We start from the raw sequence: 18,721 nt of genomic DNA, 5'->3' as shown, positions 1-18,721 counted from the left end.
GGGTAAGGGAAGCGCTCACGCGGCTCAGAGTGCTGCTCACTAACCCCCTGTCCTGCGCGCAGCCAGCCTCTGAGCCTTAGGGAAGCCCTTCAAAGGAGAGGCCCCTCTGACAGGTGCAGCACAGCCCAGCAGGTGGGAGCGGGGCAGAGCCTGCTCCTGTGTAAAGCAGTCACTGACAAAGGGGAGCTGGAAAAAAACACCCCTCCCCTTTTTCAGCACAAGAATCCCAGCCTGGTTCAGCTGCATGGATGTGGAGCTGCCTTAGGACCTTCCACCTGGCCTGCCCCTGCAGCACCAGGAGCGCATGGACTGTGTCAGGTCCTGTGCCAGACCTGTACCCCATAGTACCCCATGGAGCTGAGTGCTTCTTGCTCCATCACACCTGCAACATTAACAGATGCAAAATGCAAGCCATGGATTTTTTTTCCCCTAATTTTCTTGCATTGCAGGTGTTGTTTTGCAAGCAGGCACACTGTGAGGTCAGGAGACATGATTGTAGTCCTGTTACTTTAAAATAAATTTGGGTAGCACAACGTTTTTAAAGACTTCATTATAAATAGCCATCCATCACATAAAAATTAAGAAAAAGTTTTTTAGCATTGTACATAAGTAACTTCCTGAGGCAGCATGTTTTTCATTACTCTCATAATAATGCACATTGCTGATAGTCCTGGTGTGTGTTATGGAGAGGGAAAAGCCCACATCCTGCTGTAGCTGGGCTTGTCCTTGAGACATCTGTTCCCTGATCTGTGCAAAACACCCTGTGAGCAGCTGCAGGGGCTTCTGACAGAGCCGGAGCTGCTTTGATCACTTACAGATGTTGAGCCTCTCTCTCCTGGCTGAGGCATGGGAGGAGCATTTTACCAAGTAAGAAATAGTTGCTCCTGTTACCAGTGGAGCCTTCCCCGGACCTGAGCAGGATTCCAGGCCCCATGAATTGCTGTGGCACTTCTGAATTCCTGCTCTCCCCCTTCCACTTCTCCCAAAAGCAGACCCTGAACTGCACCAAAACCCAGACGTGCACCTACATGAAAACACACAGAGCTAATAGTAGGCAGCTTTTCCATCTTCTTCAGGCATCATCTGGTCTGACTGCATTCAGTGAGATGCCATCAGACTGTACGGTACCTTTAGTGCCTAATTAACCCCAGCTATTTTGGATTAGGAGCTGCTCTGAGCACAGCTCATCTCAATCCCATCCTCCTGGGTTTTAGTTTTGCTCCTGGATGTGAGAATTGCTCATGCTTTCCTTCCCCCTGGCTCAGCCTGGCCCCAGACACAGGCAGTACTCACCCCGTGGCTCTCCCCCCAGCACGTCGGAGCGGGAGCGGATCGGGATCCCCACGGAGCCGGACGCTGCAGACAGCAACGCCTACCCCCCCGCCGTGGTCATCTACATGGTGGACCCCTTCACCTACACTGCCGACGAGGAGTCTGCCTCCACCAACTTCTGGCTCCTGAGCCTCATGAGATGCTACACAGAAATGTTGGACAACTTGCCTGAGAATATGAGGAATTCTTTCATTCTCCAGGTAATTCTGCCTTCCTCTGTACCCTCATAGCGAGTCCCTCTGTCGCAGCACACCTGTGATGCGGACGCTGTGCTAAAAGAGAGAAATGGGAGATAATACATAAAATGGAGGTGTTATTTACAAATTATTTTGTTGACAGTGCAAGTCTGTGTATTTAAACAACCCCTTGATTTTTTTGATGAGGAAATTAATTAGAGCAGCCACAGAATCCCTGCATTGAATCTGCCCCATGCTTCCTGGAGAGGGATTTCAGTTATTTAAGTTGCAACTTGAGTAGTCATTGCCAGAACTGGCCTTTTGCTCCTTTGATTACTTTACATGTTGGGTTGTCTGCTGTTTATAGTCCCCTGATTTATACTGTTTAATCCAAAAGAAGTACATGAAACCAGACATTTAATGTATAATATAACTATTGTATTGGTATAAAAAATAATTTCTTAAATAGCTTCTTAAAAATAGTTTACCATGTAACTTGGCATATAAAAAGTTACTTACTATGGAATTGCTGAAGAACTGAATTTGTGCAGCCAGAGGCAGCTCCTGGCCTCTTGCCCAGGCTGGCTGCATTTTGCAAGGCCTCCTCTGTCACAGAGGCTGAGCCCCAATAAATGTGGGGAGTATGGGTGGCCAGAGGGCACAGGGAGGAACAGTGCAGGAAGGATTTCTGTGCACCTTGTCCATGTGTGCTCACCTTGGTTTAAAGGTATTTCAAATTATTAAAAAAAAAAAAAATTGGAAGTTCTTGTGGTGTCTCAAATTGGGCACGGAAAATGTTTGTTGTTTTTGATAGTTTTGACCTCATTGGCCCCTGAAAGGATGGGGGAAACTGTCACCAAAATATTTCAGGCTTGGGGATGAACTGAAAATCAGATCCACAACATCATATCATGGTAGGCTGCAGGCAGCTGATTGATGCGGACCTGGAGGCTCTAAAACCAAAGCAGCCACTGATCCCACGGTGTCTGAAACACACGAACCGTGTAACCTCTGCACTGCCATTGCAGCTCAGCCTGTAGCACACTCACCCTTTCTCTCTGTGCTGTTTGTTTCCACATCCTCTGTTTGTTCCTCAAAATACATTTTGCCAATTGAAGTTGATGCCTTAGGTTTTAACTTCTGTTTTTTTCAAATCCTGCACTGCCTGGTGTGTCACTCTGGAGTTTCCTGTAGCTTGTTCACTGCTGCTCTCTCGTGCTTGGTAGACGTAACAAAGCCTCTCCAGGCCTGCTCTCCAAGGACACCCAGACCGTCCTAGGCCCAAAAACTATAAACCAAAAGCCTCTAAAGGGGGGCAAGCTGAGGGGAATTACATCATTAAACTGAAGCTTTAATTGGAGAATTAACCCTGATATGCAAATGAACCAAACCTATAAAAGTGTGAAGAACTCGTGACCTGTCATCCATCTTGGGGTCCATCTTGGCAGTAGCCTCTGGCCCCCCAGGGGTACCTTTGAAGGCTCTTTGAATAAATACCTGCCTTTATTCCCTTACTCCTGTCTAGTCTCTGTTTCCAGGAGGCTTCTTAAGGCATCAAAGTCAAACAGCAATTTTCTCCAAGTTGAGGGAAATGTGATCCATTTCCAGCACTGTATTCTCACAGCTGTACACAGCACACACAACATGCAGTTACTTCAAAATAAATCAAACCCAAATGTTTGCAGCTTTATTACCATCCCTGTACAGAGGGGAAAGCCCAGCTTCTAAAATCCTTGGGTAAAGCTGGCTTTTAAAAACACACAGGCATGTTTAGTAAGCAGAATGTGCTGCCAAAGTTCTGATGGTTCAAGCAAGAGCCATAAAGTAGTAAAAGTTTTGTGACACTTAAGTTTTATTACTACTGAAAATATTTGTCAAAAGAATCTGTTTGGGTCTTGTAGTGTAGGCTACAATATAAATGTTTTGTATTGACAGTTTCTGCTCCAAAGACCTCACTGTAAAAGGAAAGACACCTCCACAGCCACATGTGGGACTTGTGCAATAAAACCAGTAGATAAAAACAGTGAGGTTACAGGGATTTCATTCTAATTTTAAAATGGATTTGATCTGAAAACCAGGTTTTTGTCATGCTATGTTTCCTTCTGAAGGAGTGTTGTGCCATTTCTCCTTCCTGCTCTTGTGGTGCAGTTGGGTCTTAACCCCCAAACTCATCTCACAGGCAAATCTCCCTGTAGCTCTGGTTCTTGCTGGTTGAACCTGTGAATTCTTGTGGGCTGCTTCCCATGACTTTTTGAAACAAATAAAACTGAGCAGCTGCTGAGCTTCCAGTGGGTACTGAACTGAAAAGGGGAAACAACCACACACGTCATTGCAACAGAACCTTAACTGTGCCCTCTACACCCCTCGCTAAGGATGCTACCACAGTGCCAATTCCCACAAGGACAGCAAACAATTCCCAACCCTGACCGTGAGCCACGGAGCCAAACCTGCCTGAACACAACATTCAGGGATGGTGTGGTTCAGGCACCTGCAAGCAAAGATGTTGGTCAGAAAAACAGTTCTAAAAAATTCAGGGTGTTTGAATACAGGTGTTTGGGTTTTATGGATTAAAATTCACTCTCATTGTGATGGAAGCAGTTTTGTCCCTGGGAATGCAGTCCCTGGCTGCTGCAGCCACTCCTGCCAAGGGAGCTCTAATGCAAATCGTGGAGCATCCCAGAGTGTGCTGGGTGTTCAGTGCCTAATGAGTGTGTGGGTCTGGTGGGATATTAATGAGAGCTCCTGGAAGCCTCTCAGCCCTGTTCTATTGTGTGTCTGAATTCCACAGATTGTGCCTTGCCAGTACATGCTGCAGACAATGAAGGATGAACAGGTTTTCTACATTCAGCACTTGAAGTCTCTGGCGTTCTCCGTGTACTGCCAGTGCAGGAGGCCCCTGCCCACACAGATCCACATCAAGTCCCTCACAGGCTTTGGGCCAGCTGCCAGCATTGAGATGACCCTCAAAAATCCTGAGGTTGGTATTGGTGGCAAGAAAATCAAAGTCTGTTAATAAACTCTAGCCATTTTCCTCAAATATCAAAGAGAAAGAGTAGAGAAAATACTTGTTGGGGGATTTTTTCCAAGGTATAGAAGACGATGAAATAAAGGGAAAAGGCAAGCTAATACAGAATAGAAAATAGTAAGAAAAACATCAACTTAACTTGCTTTCAAAACATTTTAAGCTTCTGGTTTTGAGTCATGAAGGTTAAAGATCAGTGTGAAAGAAGAGAAAATGAACATCGTTACTTGGGATTCTGAGTCATTTTGTGGTTTCAGTCTATAGTGCTCCAACCGGAGTTTAAATCCAACCTTTATTTCTATTCACATATATATGCATATATATGAAATAAGTTCCTCTGCCTAATTGCAGATGTTATATTAATTCCCTGAGGTAATGGAGAAATCCCCCTCTTCAACGGGCTTATCTTTTATCTGTTTTAAACTGTAAATATTAAAGCCCTGATGCTGGAATTTCAGGGATTTCAAAGGAAGAATAATCCGTCCTACTTTCTATTAATGTTTTGCATTCTTTGGAAGATAACAATGAGTATTTTATTTAGATCTAATGGACCAATGAAACATTTAAACACTTACCTTGGCATAAAGAGCTGCTTGGGAGGGTTTAAAAACCTACTTGCAAAATCCACCATAACGCAAACCTATTGGCATTTCCCTCTTGCATTTAATTAATTTCTGTTTATTGCATTTTACACACGTTTGCTCTCAGTCTGCACTGCAGACTCCCAAACTTTGCTGAAGAATTAAGAAAATACCCTGACCATTTTTTAGTTATGGTACATGTCTGGTGAAGCCCCTCCTGTTTGTTCTCCAGAGAGGAGTTCCAAGGCAAAGATGGGTTTGGGGTGCCCATGTGGGAAGCAGCTTTGCAGAAGCTGATCCAGAGGTCCTGTTGGACACGATGGATGCTCCCAAGGAGCAGCAGTTGGGCTGCCTTGGGAAGGTGCCAGCAGCACAGCCAGGGAGGTGCTTGTCCTCCTCCCTTCTGGTCTCCTCAGAACAAGAAACTCAGATGCACTGGAGCAAATCCAGCCAAGGACCTGAAGATGGTAAAGGGACAGGAGGATCTGACAGCTGAGGGGGTTTTAACTCCTACCTGTGTCAGAGACTGGTCCAAATGCTGCTTTCATGCCCTGGGTTACCTGTACATAAAAAGAAATCCTTAGATAAGGTTTGAAGTGCATCAGCTGTAACTGGCAGCAGTGAATTGTCTATAACCCCCTTTTCCCAGTCTTCCTCCTGACTAGGAATGCTTTGAATTTACTCACTGTTTCAAGCTCCCCTATCTCTGTCGTCACTGCCAGTGTGTGTGTTCCTTGTGTTCAGTAGTTTCTGATCTATCTGCTGATGATTGTGCTGACTCTGTTGCAGAGGCCCAGCCCAATCCAGCTGTACTCACCTCCTTTCATCCTGGCCCCCATCAAAGACAAGCAGACAGAGCTGGGAGAGACGTTTGGAGAGGCCAGTCAGAAATACAACGTGCTCTTTGTTGGGTACTGCCTGTCCCACGACCAGCGCTGGCTCCTGGCGTCCTGCACCGACCTGCACGGGGAGCTGCTGGAGACCTGCATTGTCAACATCGACCTGCCCACCAGGTACTCACTGCCCTGGGCTTCTCCCATGGATCTGTGTCACCAGCTCCTTGCACATCCCTCCCCTTCCCTGCTCAGGAGATCATGCTGGTGTTACAGTGAGAACATTTCAGTTGGCACTTCTAGAATTTCGTATCTGCTCAGGGAAAAGTGACGGAGTTACATTTGTGTTACAACTGTTTTGCTTACAAATCCTACCTTGAGGAACACCTGGTGTGTTGCTCAGCAGTTTGATGGCACTGCAGTATTGAAAGCAGACACACAGATTTTCTTGTTAGTAGTAGTAAAAGGTAAGTTAGGGACTGTCCAGAACTCCTGTAGAGGGTAAGCAGTGCCATTATTAGGGAGAACAGAAATCTGAATATTGTCCTTGATTCTCCTCTCACTCTTGTTTTTAATTCCTTCCCCTGCAGGTCAAGGAGGAGCAAGCTGTCTGCCCGGAAGATCGGGCTGCAGAAGCTCTGGGAATGGTGCATCGGCATTGTCCAGATGACATCCCTGCCCTGGAGAGTTGTCATCGGGCGCCTGGGCCGCCTGGGCCACGGGGAGCTGAAAGGTGTGCAGTTGTCAGGGCTGCCACTCCCGGGTGTGGAGTGAGGACAGGGACCCAGAGGGCAAGGCAGATGGCTCAGAACTGATCACAAACCTTCCAGACTAAAAACTTGAGTGTGATAATCACAGAACCACAGAATTGTTTAGGTTGGAAAAGCCCTCTGAGCTCATCAAGTCCAGCTGTACCCCCGCACTGCCGAGGCCACCACTGATCCATGTCCCCAAGTGCCGCATCCACACAGCTTTTGAACCCTTCCAGGGATGGGGACTCAGCCATTCCTCACAGTTTTGCATCACCTGCAGACTTGCTGAGGGTGCACTCTGCAAGTGACATTAGATGGGGTGAATTTGGCTTAACCTTCCCAAGTTCTGTCTTTGCTTCCTAGAACCATGACCTTACAAAAGGTAAACAAGATGTGCCAAATTCTGTCACACAGGATAGGCTGTTGTTTATTTTGACAGAGTTTAGTGAGGGCAAACATGGATGGGGAGCAGATATCCAGGCTTCCCAGGCAGGTCTCCTTAGGAGTTTATAATCTACACCAGAGCTGCTGAAGCCCTTTCTCTCCCTTTGTCCCCGTCATTGTCTTGACACTGATGCCCACTTGACCAAGTGGATCTGAGTGTAAGGTACCTGACAGAGAAATTACCAGGATCCTCCAAACTGGAATTTCCTGGGCCATGATAGCATGGATTACAGGAGACCTGGCTGCAGGCCTACCCTGGCACTGAATTCCTGTACTGGTTTCCGTAAACCCTTTCCTTGTTTGTGCCCTGGGTCTGATGTTACTCCCTCGTGTTGTGCAGGATTTGCAGTGCCCTTCCAAGGGAACTCAGGGGCCTTGTCACGTGTTAGAGAAAGTTCTGGGCAAAGTTACCTCACACGGGGACAGAGACAGGATTCAGTTGTGATTCCTCAGCTTAAACATCACTAAATAAACAAAAAGGTCTTGGAAAAAAATGAACAAAGGAAAGCCAACAGACTGTCATGGAATAAAACATTCCCCAGGAGCTCCTCGAGCACCCAGTTTGCAGGGCCAGACCCCTCATGTGCACAGGAGTCAGTCCTGGAGAGTTTGGGATTAGGAAAATGCCAAGTGTTGGGAATGTTTTGCTGTTTCCAGGTGAGTGCTGGCTCTGCCAGCTCTGCATCGGCTCTGTCCTCCCACGGTGCTTTTCCCTTGCAGACTGGAGTATCCTGCTCGGGGAGTGCTCCCTGCAGACAATCAGCAAACAGCTCAAGGAGGTTTGCCGCATGTGCGGCATCTCCGCAGCAGATTCCCCCTCCATCCTCAGTGCCTGCCTCGTTGCCATGGAGCCACAGGGATCCTTCGTGGTGATGCCAGGTATGTTTTAGCCAACTATGGCAATGCCAGTGGAACTCTTCTTCTATCACATTTCACACTTAGGCACAATAATTTTGGGATTTCTGTGAAGACCTTGACTAGCATGGCTGCGTGTGGCAAAAAATAGGTTGAGCCAGCAGAATTCCCTGAAATACCATGGGGAGAGCAGGCTCGTGAGGGAAGGTGACTGTGGGCCACTGCCAAAGTGCTGATGTGTTCCTTGGGGAGGCCGTGGGCTCCGGCAGCCCAGTTCCCATGGGTTGGAAGTGGTGTCACAGACACCCTTGTGCACAGAGGAGGCTGCAGTGGGAATGAGTAGGAGCCTGTGGAAATGGGAATAAGAGTAAGCCCTCTTGCCTTCTCACATGCTGAAGTTATTTAGAGAGTTCACTTACAAGCAGCAGTCCCTGGGCTTAAGTTGAAATAAAATTAACTGTTGAGCCCCTTGCTGTCTTACCTAAGCAAGTACTTTTTAACGTATGTGTTGACACATCCTTAACATATCCTTACAAACCACACTGGGGTTTTTTAAGTTTAGAAAGAAAAGACTAATACATGGAGCAGAATTAATTGAGCTTGAAAATTACTTACCATGTTGAATATTTTCAAAGCAGAGATTTTGTAATGTGAGAAAACAGATGGCAAATTAGGCTTTTTTCATATCACAGTAAAACACAAAGAAAGACCCAAATCCTTCAACAGAATCTTTTTTTCCTTTAGATCCTGACATGTAATTAGGTCAACAGCTAGCAAAAATTAGGTTAAAATTGAAGGTGCGGGTTAAATACTGCAGAAGAAGGTGTCTCTGCATTGACTGTTGGCACCCTCCAAGTTAATTGTTGGTGGATAATTGAGAATAGAGGAGGAGGAGGAGAAGCTTTATTGTTCTGTGGCTTTATTTTTATGTTTGTGTTCATATCGACCAAAGTGGGGTTTATTTCATAATTCTACAGAGATTTGTGTGAAAAATCAATTTAACTCCCTCATTTAACAAGTAAATATTTGATTAAGGGGCAGGAGAATGACAGGAGAGGTGGGGCTGGTCTTGATCTTATTGTCAAGCTCTTGCAGCAATTCAATCTTTTGAAGATAAGGCCCTTCAGCCGTGTCTGTGAGTTTGCAGAGCAGGTGGGGTGGGCAGAGGTGTGCCTGGACACAGAGCACGTGTTTGGGAGGTGATGCAGTGACCGCCTGTGCCCTTGTCTCCGTCCCCAGACGCGGTGACCATGGGCTCGGTGTTCGGGCGCAGCACGGCGCTGAACCTGCAGTCATCCCAGCTCAACACCCCCCAGGACGCCTCCTGCACACACATCCTGGTGTTCCCCACCTCTGCCACCATCCAGGTGGCACCTGCAAATTACCCCAACGAGGATGGCTTCAGCCCCACCAATGGTGAGTGAGAGGGAAATCCCTCAGCGCCTTTCCAGGGCATCAGCAGAGCCGAGCTGGGTGGGAATAAACCCCTGAGGGGGCCAGGGTTCTGCACGGACCCCACAGCACCCCAGCAAGGGAACCACGCAGGGCTTCAGCTCCAGGGGCATACAGGCTCTGTGCTTTCCCCGAGCGTTTTCAGAGTCACACCAGTTCGTTCCCAAAGGGACGTGGAGCAGCCAGTGGAGCGAGTGGCACAGGCCAGAACGTGCTCTGTGCTGTTGTGACTTGGTCAGGCCAGCCTGCATGTTCCAGTCGTGCTTCACATCGTGCCCTGTTGTGTGCAGAGCTGACAGGAAGGAGGCACTTGCAGAATAGGGGAAATATCCCAACCCGAGACTTCCTGATGCCCCCAGAGTGCTTTTACACTGAACCTGCAGCTTGAGTCAGCAAGACTCTGGTTCATGCTTTATATCAAATAAGCATTTTCCTGCTTTGTCCCAACTCCTTTAAATGAGTGCAGAGCAATTTAAACCAAGAGTGACTACAAACACGTACAGTGGCTGTGTTAATGAGGAGGGCAGTTGGGCTAGAGAGGAAGGCAGGCCACTGCTTTGAAGGCTTTGATCTGTCCCTCCTGGAATGTCCCAGGGCCTCTGAAGGGAAGTTGCCCCTCTCAATCCCTGTCCCAGGAGGCCCCGGGATCCCTCCCGAGCACGACAAACATTAACCTGCATTAACCTGCCCGTTGGTGCTGCAGATGTTAATTAGAGTCAGGTACAAGAATGGCCTTTTCCAAAATGGTGTTAAATTTAATTTTCTTAGCTCTGCTCTACTTAATGATTAAGCTGCTTCCTCTGCCATTAGGCAGCTCATTTCTGCTCTGGGGGCCAAGCAGAGCATGACATTAGCTGTGGTTTGTTTACTGAGGCTGTAGGACACAAGTTAATAAACTTCAGTTAAATCACTGCTCCGGCAGTCCAGAGGTTCTCTTTGGGAGATGAAGGAAAACAAGCACCTGCCTGTTTCAATACTGGGCCTTCAGGTGAAATTAGTTCAGGACACACATCCTTTTCCATGTTACACAGAGTAAATTCCTCTTTTTCAAGAGAAATTGTTATTTATTACATGTAGGATGTATGATTTCTATTTAGGGCTTTGTGTTTCAGTATAAATTTGGTTGCAGTTCTAATTAATGCAGTTCAGACAGCTCCCACTATCCCTGTCTGCCCACTAAAATGTACTTGAAATGTCATTATACGCTTGGATTTCTTCGCCTGCTGAGAAATCTGGGTAAGAAAAACCCCTCTAAACCGTATTGTGATGTTGTAATTTTTGGCTCTGTGTTGATGGTGCCTTATCCTTCCCTCCCATAACTTACTCAGGGTATTGTAACCTGTGTGCAGATGATGAGTAGTGGAATCCACAAGACAAACACATCTTCCCAGTATCTTTAGCCCTCCCCGCATATTAACATAAACCAAATTAATACAGCCAATTATGCTAACGAGCTGTGTGGAACTCCTGAGGTGAAAGTGGGATGTGAAAGCTCCATTGTTGGGGATCCTGGTGCAGTGTTTGAAAGGATCCCGAGTCCCTGGCTGTGAGAGGGGCCTTGCTGCTCTCACAGATTCTGGGGGCAGTTTCCTTGGAGTGCCAGGGCTGTTCCCAGAGTTTGGAGCTGGTGTGCAGCTCTGGGAGCCTGAGGAGCAGCACCTGTGGCAGCAGCACATGGAGCTGGGTGTGATAATTCCAAGTGTTTTGTCAGGGGTCTCTGTGACCAACAGCACAGAGGTGTCAGTTGTTCTGTTACAAAGTTCAGTCTGGATTTTATGGAGCTGCTACAACGGGAATTCTGTTCACTCTGTGGCCGCTGCTAAAATTCATTATCCCAAGAGTTGCCTGCCAACTCTCCCTTTGAAGTCAAAGGTTCTAAGGGGGATTAAATGGTAAAGTGTTTATCTCTGCTTTTATCTATCTTAGGAGTATGTAAAAGAGAAAAGGGAATGATATTAAATTAAAGAGAATGGTAATAAATTACAAAAATTTCTTGGAGAAAAGAGTAGAGCACGTTGGAAATGATTTTCCTTTCTTTTCCTTTTCAGATGACATGTTTGACCTCCCATTCCCAGATGACATGGACAATGACATTAGAATTTTGATAACAGGGAATCTTCACTCTTCACCAAATTCCTCCCCAGTTCCTTCCCCTGGATCACCATCTGGCACTGGAGTGGGATCTCACTACCATCACAGTAGGGTAAGGCTGGAGCACCATAGGGCACACACTGCTTAAAATAAAATACAAAGAAAGACCCAAATCCTCCAACAAAATCTTTTTTTTCCTGTAGATTCTTACATATAATTAGGTCAAAACCAAGCAAAACTTAGGTTAAAACTGAAGGTTAAATACTGCTGGAGAAGGTGTCTCTGCACTGTTTGCACCCTCCAAGTTAATTGTTGGTAGATAATTGAGGGGGAGAGAGGAGGAGAGAGCAGCTTTATCACAGCTGATGACCCTGCGTAGATTTAATCTGTACTCATCCATTCTTTCCTGGAAAATCCTACGGAATGTCCCTGGCACAAAGTGACAAGTCTTTGAGAGAAAGGAAGCTGTGACAGCCCTGTTCCTGTGGATTTCAGGGGAGGCAAGAGGGAGAGAATTCTCCCAGTGATGAAACCCTGCCCATGGAAACTCTGCAGGTGCTGGATGGTTATGCAAATGTTGTTTTTTCTTAGGAATATTTAGCCCAGAGCACACAGCATTTGGGAGTTATTTTTGTTTGAAGTGGCTTTTATAAAGCCAGTTCCAACATCAGTGATTACTTAAAATGCAAATTATTTTTGGTAATTCAAGTTATTTTTTTGAATTGGCATAGCTTGGATCAGGTTTGATGGAACTCTTCCACTCCTACATTTAATCATGTAAGACTGAGCTGTTCTCTTAAAATGGTTTCCATCACAATTAGGTAGAAGCTTTATGCTTCATAATTTCCTGTGAAGTTTTGTTCTAAAAGTAGTAAGTTTAAAGCAGTAGCATATTACTTCTTTACTAAATGATATGGTATTTTATGAGAGAAACAGGGTAACTTTTGTACCATTTTTGACGCGTCACTGAGATGTCTCAAGACCAGAATTCTCACTCCTGAACATGACTGGCTAAATGGTGCTACTTTCACCCCTGGAAGGAGAAAGTCCTGCCTGTGTTTTCCTTGCAACCTCTGCCAAAATGCCTCAGCGGCACCTTTAATAAAGTCAGTGAGGGAGAAATGCCTCCTGCCTCAGCCACAGACATGCTAATCCTGCATTTTGCTCAGTCCACAACCACCTTGTGTGGATTGTGCAACTCTCCCATCAAAGGCTTGATAACAGCACGTTGCTGTCCCAGTTACTCCAAACTGGTGTGTGGGCAAAGGAAAACTTCTAAATTCTGCTGCCAAGCCCTGCAGCCATAAATCACAGCTCCTCGCTCTCTCCCCAGTTCACTCAGCAATCCCTGTTCTGTCCCACTTCTTTGCAGAGCTTGCTCTCACTGGATCTGCATCCATTGGGAGCAGCCCTGGGAGGTTCATGGCCTTAGCCTGGAGCCCGGGCCAAGCCCCTTCCAGCTGAACCCGAGTAATTCCGATTAACCATTAAGCCAGGCCTGGTAATTGCAGTGTAATGTTTGGCTTTAGCAGAGCAGCAGTGTGTGATCATCCCCCCGTGGGCCCGGGGTCAGGGCAATAATTGATGGCTGGGCACCAGCCCCGTGTGCCAGGCTCCCAGTGCTTTCTGCTCCAGGCTTGTTCCCTGCCTTGGATTCCTGTCCAGACCCACTGGAAGGGATTGGCAGGGAGGGAGTTGTAATTGAGCTGCTTTCTGTGCAGTGGAATCTTTTCCCTTTTTTTTTAACCTGTTGACATTTATGGATGAAGTGAACTGCTCTCCCAGCTGTTTGGGAATCTACAGTGCTTCTGAAACATAAGCCTGGAGAACCCCACTACAGGGGAAAAAGGCAGGGCCTGGATAACTTTGACTAAGATTCCTGACTGACTAAAGGGGAGGGCTCATTTGTCACAGGACAGTAATTAGCAAACAAAGTCACCTTTCCAGGAGTGGGCTGTATTGACACAAACCCTCAGAGCTGCCTTCTCCCTCTCTGCAGAGCCAAGGCGAACGTCTCCTGTCCAGGGAAGCCCCTGAAGAGCTGAAGCAGCAGCCCCTGGCTCTGGGATACTTCGTGTCGACTGCCAAAGCGGAGAACCTCCCGCAGTGGTTCTGGTCCTCCTGTCCTCAGGCCCAGAACCAGTGTCCCCTCTTCCTGAAGGTCTGTCATGCTCCGCATGGAGCACTCGCTATCCATCGCTATTTCCATGCCTGTAAGAGCTGCAGGTGGGGTCTGTGGTGTCAGTGGCCCTGAGACCTCCCACTCCCGAACTGCGAGCTCCAGTCGGTTTATTAAAAAATGTAACCATTAATTTGGAAATACACATGGTCATGGTGGGTTCAACACAGAATTGCCAACTTCCCACGTTGTCCTGAGGTGATTCAGCATGGATCTGTTTCTTGGGAATCTTTAGCAGTACCTGCTGTATGAGGAGTTAATTTTTGCTCTTTCTCTTTTTTTTTCCTCTCTCCATCACCACATCTCTGTAGCGCAGACAGACGAGCTTCTACCTGCCAGAAATTCTCAGCGAGTTCCGCACCCCCTCGACTCTAAAACTACATCAGATGTCTTGAGGTAACACCTTTGAGGTTTTCATTTCTGCCCTAAACGTTTTGGGACTGAGTTCAGAGGTTTCAGAGGAACCTTTCTCACCTGTCACAATTATTTACCTGTTTCATCAGCAGTTTCTAGCCCTGCTGTGCCCTACGTGTGTCTCAGGGCATCTCCTCCTCCAGCTGCTAGAGCAGGGCTGTGAGGGGGAATTCTGTGGTTTCCCACTGCTGTGCACAATGATGCCGAGGAAACTCAGAACAGCTCAGCCTTGCCAGGGGGACGCACCTTGGTTTGCCCCCTCCAGACTGCTCTGTTCCCCTGGGATCTAATTTGGGCTGTGCCACTCATTATCTTTACTCACCAAACCAAATGGATTTGGAGGACATAAAAGCATTCCCTGATACCACTGTGCTAGGATTGGGATATCAAGGAGCCACTGTTCCTGAATGCATGCAGGGTGTGCGTTGTGTTGCTCAGGATGACGTGAGGCCTGTTTGCCTCCATCCCACCTGTGGGACTGAACACAGGTGTGTGTGATGAGAACACACAGTGTGGGGCACCCCACTGAACAAACAAACATCAGCAGGGAACAGCAATGTCTAATCTAAGGAAATTGGGGTGTATTGTTCTAGATCTCAATCTGTGTCCTCTTGGAGGACTGAGCTCTCACAGTGTCCCAGGTATTGAGTAAAAGGAGGATGCAGTGGACAGGGAAAGGATGAGATGCAACAGACCCAAGTTACAAGATGAGAAATTGCAGTTAGATACAGGACCACAGGAACAGGGTGAGCAAATACTGGCACAAAGTGGAGGTGGAGGTGTTGAATCCCCAAGGCTGTGACGGCAGTGGCATCTGAACCACTGAGAGTCCAGAATCTGGGTGCTGGGGAGGGCCTTCATGCAAATAGCTCAGACATAGCAAACGTAAACCCTCCTGCTTTTAGTGAGGTTCCTACTTTGCCAGCACACTGGCAGCCCTGTCAGGGTGTGCCTCCAGGAGATGCCTCTAACAAAGCCCCCCAAGGCAGGCTGTGATGTCTTTCCCTTGCTGTGCAGGTTTGTGCTGGAGCAGTACAACGCCCTGTCCTGGCTCACGTGTAACCCGGCCACGCAGGACCGCAGCTCCTGCCTGCCCGTGCACTTCGTGGTGCTCACCCAGCTCTACAACGCCATCATGAACATCCTGTAGGACACACACAAGCACTTGTTCTTCTGGCTACTTCTCCCCTCCGCCCAGGAACGTGCCACGACCTGCGAAGAGCTCAGTTTGCTTCTCTTCAGACCAGTCCTGTGCTGTGCTTCTGTTCCTCCAAAAGCACATGTGAATTCTGCAGAGTTCAAAACTAAACTACCCATTAACATCTCTGGCAGCTTCAATCCAAAATCTGGGAACATCCAAGAACAGTGAACACAGTAACCTCAAGCCAGTGTTAGTTTGGTGGCTCAGTAACTACTGGTCAGTGTGATTATTTTTTTTAATATTTTATTTTTTTAAGGAAGACTACAGGATCTTTTTGCATTAGGAACTGATAAAGACCTGCGAGCAGTGTCAGCCCTGCGAGTAAAAACCACCTTGTAGTGACCAGTTCAGGTGTTTCGTTGTTTGATCGTCGTAAGCTGGGACTTTGCAGGAGGAAAAAACCACAAACACAAAACCACAGTCATAGTCTCGTATAAATATTGGAGTTTTCTGTCTAGCTGGAGTTCCTGTCAGAGTGGATTGGGATGAATGCATGCATTTGTTACCTGTCCATGTAGATATGAATGGTCTGGAGATACTTTATTTATTTTTAGGTTTGGGGAGGGGAGGGATTAAATTATAAAGGACTGGGAACAGTACAAATACCTTAAAAATCCAGCTCCGTTCCACTGTAGGGTTATTTATCTACAGACCTCTCACTCTTCTGACCTGGAAATCAAAAGTGAAGCTCCTAACAATCAAAGGCTGGGAAGGGAAGCGTGTTCTGGTAAGGATATCTTGTATTTTAAGGAATTCTCCCCTGCGTTTAGCCTGGTTCAAGCAAGGAATGGCCAATGTTTAATGAAGGATAACACTACCTAAGGCAGAAGAGTGAGAGGGAGATAGGGAGGAAAAATACTTTAAAGCCCAATGTCAGGGCAAGTGGAAAGTGGTAAATTAATCTATTGTAGAGCTATGATTGAAATATATTTCCAGTAAATTTAGTGACGCTAGAAAAGTATTTACTGAAAGCCAAGTCGCCCTTTAATTCTGGGCAGACTCGTCCATGTACATATCCAAAAATATGGTTTTTGTTTACACTAAATCAGTCACAAATCTGGTGTATTTTTTCTGACTATAGGAATATTATTTCAAAGAAATAATTTTTAAAAATTATATCATTAAATTAGTACTTGAAGTTACACCACTGTGGTGGCAAAGTTACTTTGTTTAGTGAAATGATCGCCATTGGGAAGGTTAATGGCTAATTGAAGTATTTTTATGACTCCTTCATTCCAGGCTCCAAGGGGTTCCTATTCCAGCCCCATTCCCTCATTTCTGGGGGTGCACTGGGCAGCAGGAGGGGGCCGGGGTCGGGCACTTGGATCAGGCTGGGTGACCCCTCCCCTGGCTGTGGAGAAAAACTACCAAGTTTAGAGTTCTTCCAAAAGACTTTCATGTTCTGGTTAAAAAAAATGAAATTCTATGATTTTAAAAAGTATTTTTCTTGAGATAATGTAACATTTAAAACAAATTATATAAAATAATAAAAGAAAAAAAAAAAAGAATTGCTTGTGTAATGAAAAGGTGAAGGCAGGGGAGGAACCTGTAAATGGATTATTTCCTTCCTTGCTCCACCCCTCCGTGTGGGTGTCCTCTTTGCAATGTATAGGTTAAAAAAAATCTGATATCAAACCATTTGTATCTAATGTGTACAGTGTAAAATTGACTTTAAAAATATTGCAGTACTATTTTTTCTTAATCAGAAAAGAAAATTCTCAAGGCCTTTTGAAGAGCATAAAAAGATGAAGATTGTAAACTTGTATAAAAAAATTTAACTTGGGGAGGAAAAAAATGTAAAGTAGACATTTGTAATCTTTTACCATTTGGGGCTTATTTGTTCCCAGGATTCATCTGAACTTTGGATTATTATTTTGCTTATTGTTTTTAAATGGGCCGTTTTTATCCAGGGGCGTTTCTTCCCCACAAACCTGGTTCTAAGCAAAAATTAGAAATTAAAAAAAGGGCAGCAAGGAGTAGTTTTCATCTGGTGTCTTTTATTTAATTTTTTTAAGTTAAGAGAAGCTGGTGACATATTTATACGTTTTTGTGCAAAATAAATGAATGGCAATAGATTTTAAAGAAAAATCTTATGTACTTCAGTGTGAAAAGTTCTGTATAATATTTCCCTTAAATATGCATTATTTTACTTGTGAGTTTTTTACTGAATTAATCTGAAATGTACAAGCCCTGGCTTTCCTACAGAGTGAAGAAAGTTATTTTATTTTTTTTTTTATTTCTAACTTCGGAAAATCATGCCTAAATCCAGAATTATTATTACAGTTGTTTGAGCTAAAGGGAGCAGGAGGGTGGGGAATGTCCAGCATGCTTGTATGTATATTTCAGAACCTTTTTTAAATGTAAAAGCTGTACATTTCTGGGGAGTTCTGAATTTCTTTTTGTTTTCTTTTTTTTTTCTCTGAGCATTTTGCAGTGAGCTTCTTTTATATATAGCCGACAATTTGAAAGAAAACAAAAAAAATGTGAAGTTCATTTTAAATCTACAGTATATCGCTGGTACAATACACTAAAAAAAGACTTTGATAAAAAGAAACAATAATAATAAAAGACCTCCATTTTAAATGTCATTCATATATACCTTGTGGATGAGAGCTATATACTTTTACACACTTTTTTAGATGAATAAATTATTGAATTACTGAAACTGTTAGTGGAGTTTTATTCTTGTATTGAACTCTGAGTTTTTGGCATTCCCAGGGAAGGAACTGCAAGGTGCAGATCCAGGGATGTGAAAGGAGCTGAAAATAAACGTTTCAACATGGCTGTTGTGAGGGGAAATTGGGTGTCGCTGCTGCCACGGATGGAAAATCCTGCCAGAGGGGTGGGTAGGAGCAGCCTGGGATAATCCAGTGCCACGGGAGCAGTGGCTGCTTTCCAAGGGCAGCTCCAAATGCAGGGGCTCCAGCAGTGGTGGATGAAGTTCTCCAGCTGCAGCAGGTGAGTGTCCAAGAGGAGCTGGCAGGGGCAGGTCAGGCCCGGCCCCTCTCCCTGCACAGGGCCAGGGCCGCGCAGGACAGCCCTGGGTGAGGGAGCAGAGCCGCGGCCTCAGCCTTCCCAGAGGAGCTGCAAACCCCACGGCTGCAGGAGCGGGACTCTCATGATCCTTGGGCGTCCCTCCCAGCTCAGGATACCCTGGGATTCTGTGCTAATTGTGAATTCTGTGCTAATTGTAGGTGCTGTGGGCAGGGCTGGGTTGGACTGTTGGACCGCAGGTCTCTTCAGAGCGAGACCCTCTGGGTTTAGCAGAGTCATTCCCAAATACAGACCTGCCAAAATGACACTAAATGGACAGCTGTGCCATGCCAGGATGTGGGGGTTGGAGCCAGCTGTGCCATGCCAGGATGTGTGTGTGGGTTGGAGCCAGCTGT

The 18,721-nt window shown here is 46.0% G+C and overlaps 1 protein-coding gene across 1 annotated transcript in view; it reads left to right on the top strand.

Annotated features, from left to right (window-relative positions):
- MED13L (mediator complex subunit 13 like) overlaps nt 1-17,997 on the top strand; it is a 158,526-nt gene extending 140,529 nt beyond the window's left edge. Inside the window, exons 23-33 of the mRNA XM_017746480.1 lie at nt 990-1,050; nt 1,234-1,532; nt 4,297-4,485; nt 5,901-6,124; nt 6,535-6,677; nt 7,861-8,019; nt 9,235-9,411; nt 11,496-11,650; nt 13,538-13,700; nt 14,002-14,113; nt 15,149-17,997. Of these exons, the coding sequence (XP_017601969.1) occupies nt 990-1,050; nt 1,234-1,532; nt 4,297-4,485; nt 5,901-6,124; nt 6,535-6,677; nt 7,861-8,019; nt 9,235-9,411; nt 11,496-11,650; nt 13,538-13,700; nt 14,002-14,113; nt 15,149-15,281 (1,815 nt within the window). The 3' untranslated portion in view covers nt 15,282-17,997. The remainder of the gene's footprint in view (nt 1-989; nt 1,051-1,233; nt 1,533-4,296; nt 4,486-5,900; nt 6,125-6,534; nt 6,678-7,860; nt 8,020-9,234; nt 9,412-11,495; nt 11,651-13,537; nt 13,701-14,001; nt 14,114-15,148) is intronic.
- Nucleotides 17,998-18,721: the final 724 nt, after the last annotated feature.

This window comes from Corvus brachyrhynchos, unplaced genomic scaffold (genome assembly GCF_000691975.1).
Source record: "Corvus brachyrhynchos isolate BGI_N302 unplaced genomic scaffold, ASM69197v1 scaffold19, whole genome shotgun sequence".
In the NCBI taxonomy this organism is placed as follows: Eukaryota; Metazoa; Chordata; class Aves; order Passeriformes; family Corvidae; genus Corvus; species Corvus brachyrhynchos.
The sequence above is the reverse complement of the archived record's forward strand: the minus strand, read 5'-3'. Positions and strand labels throughout refer to the sequence as shown.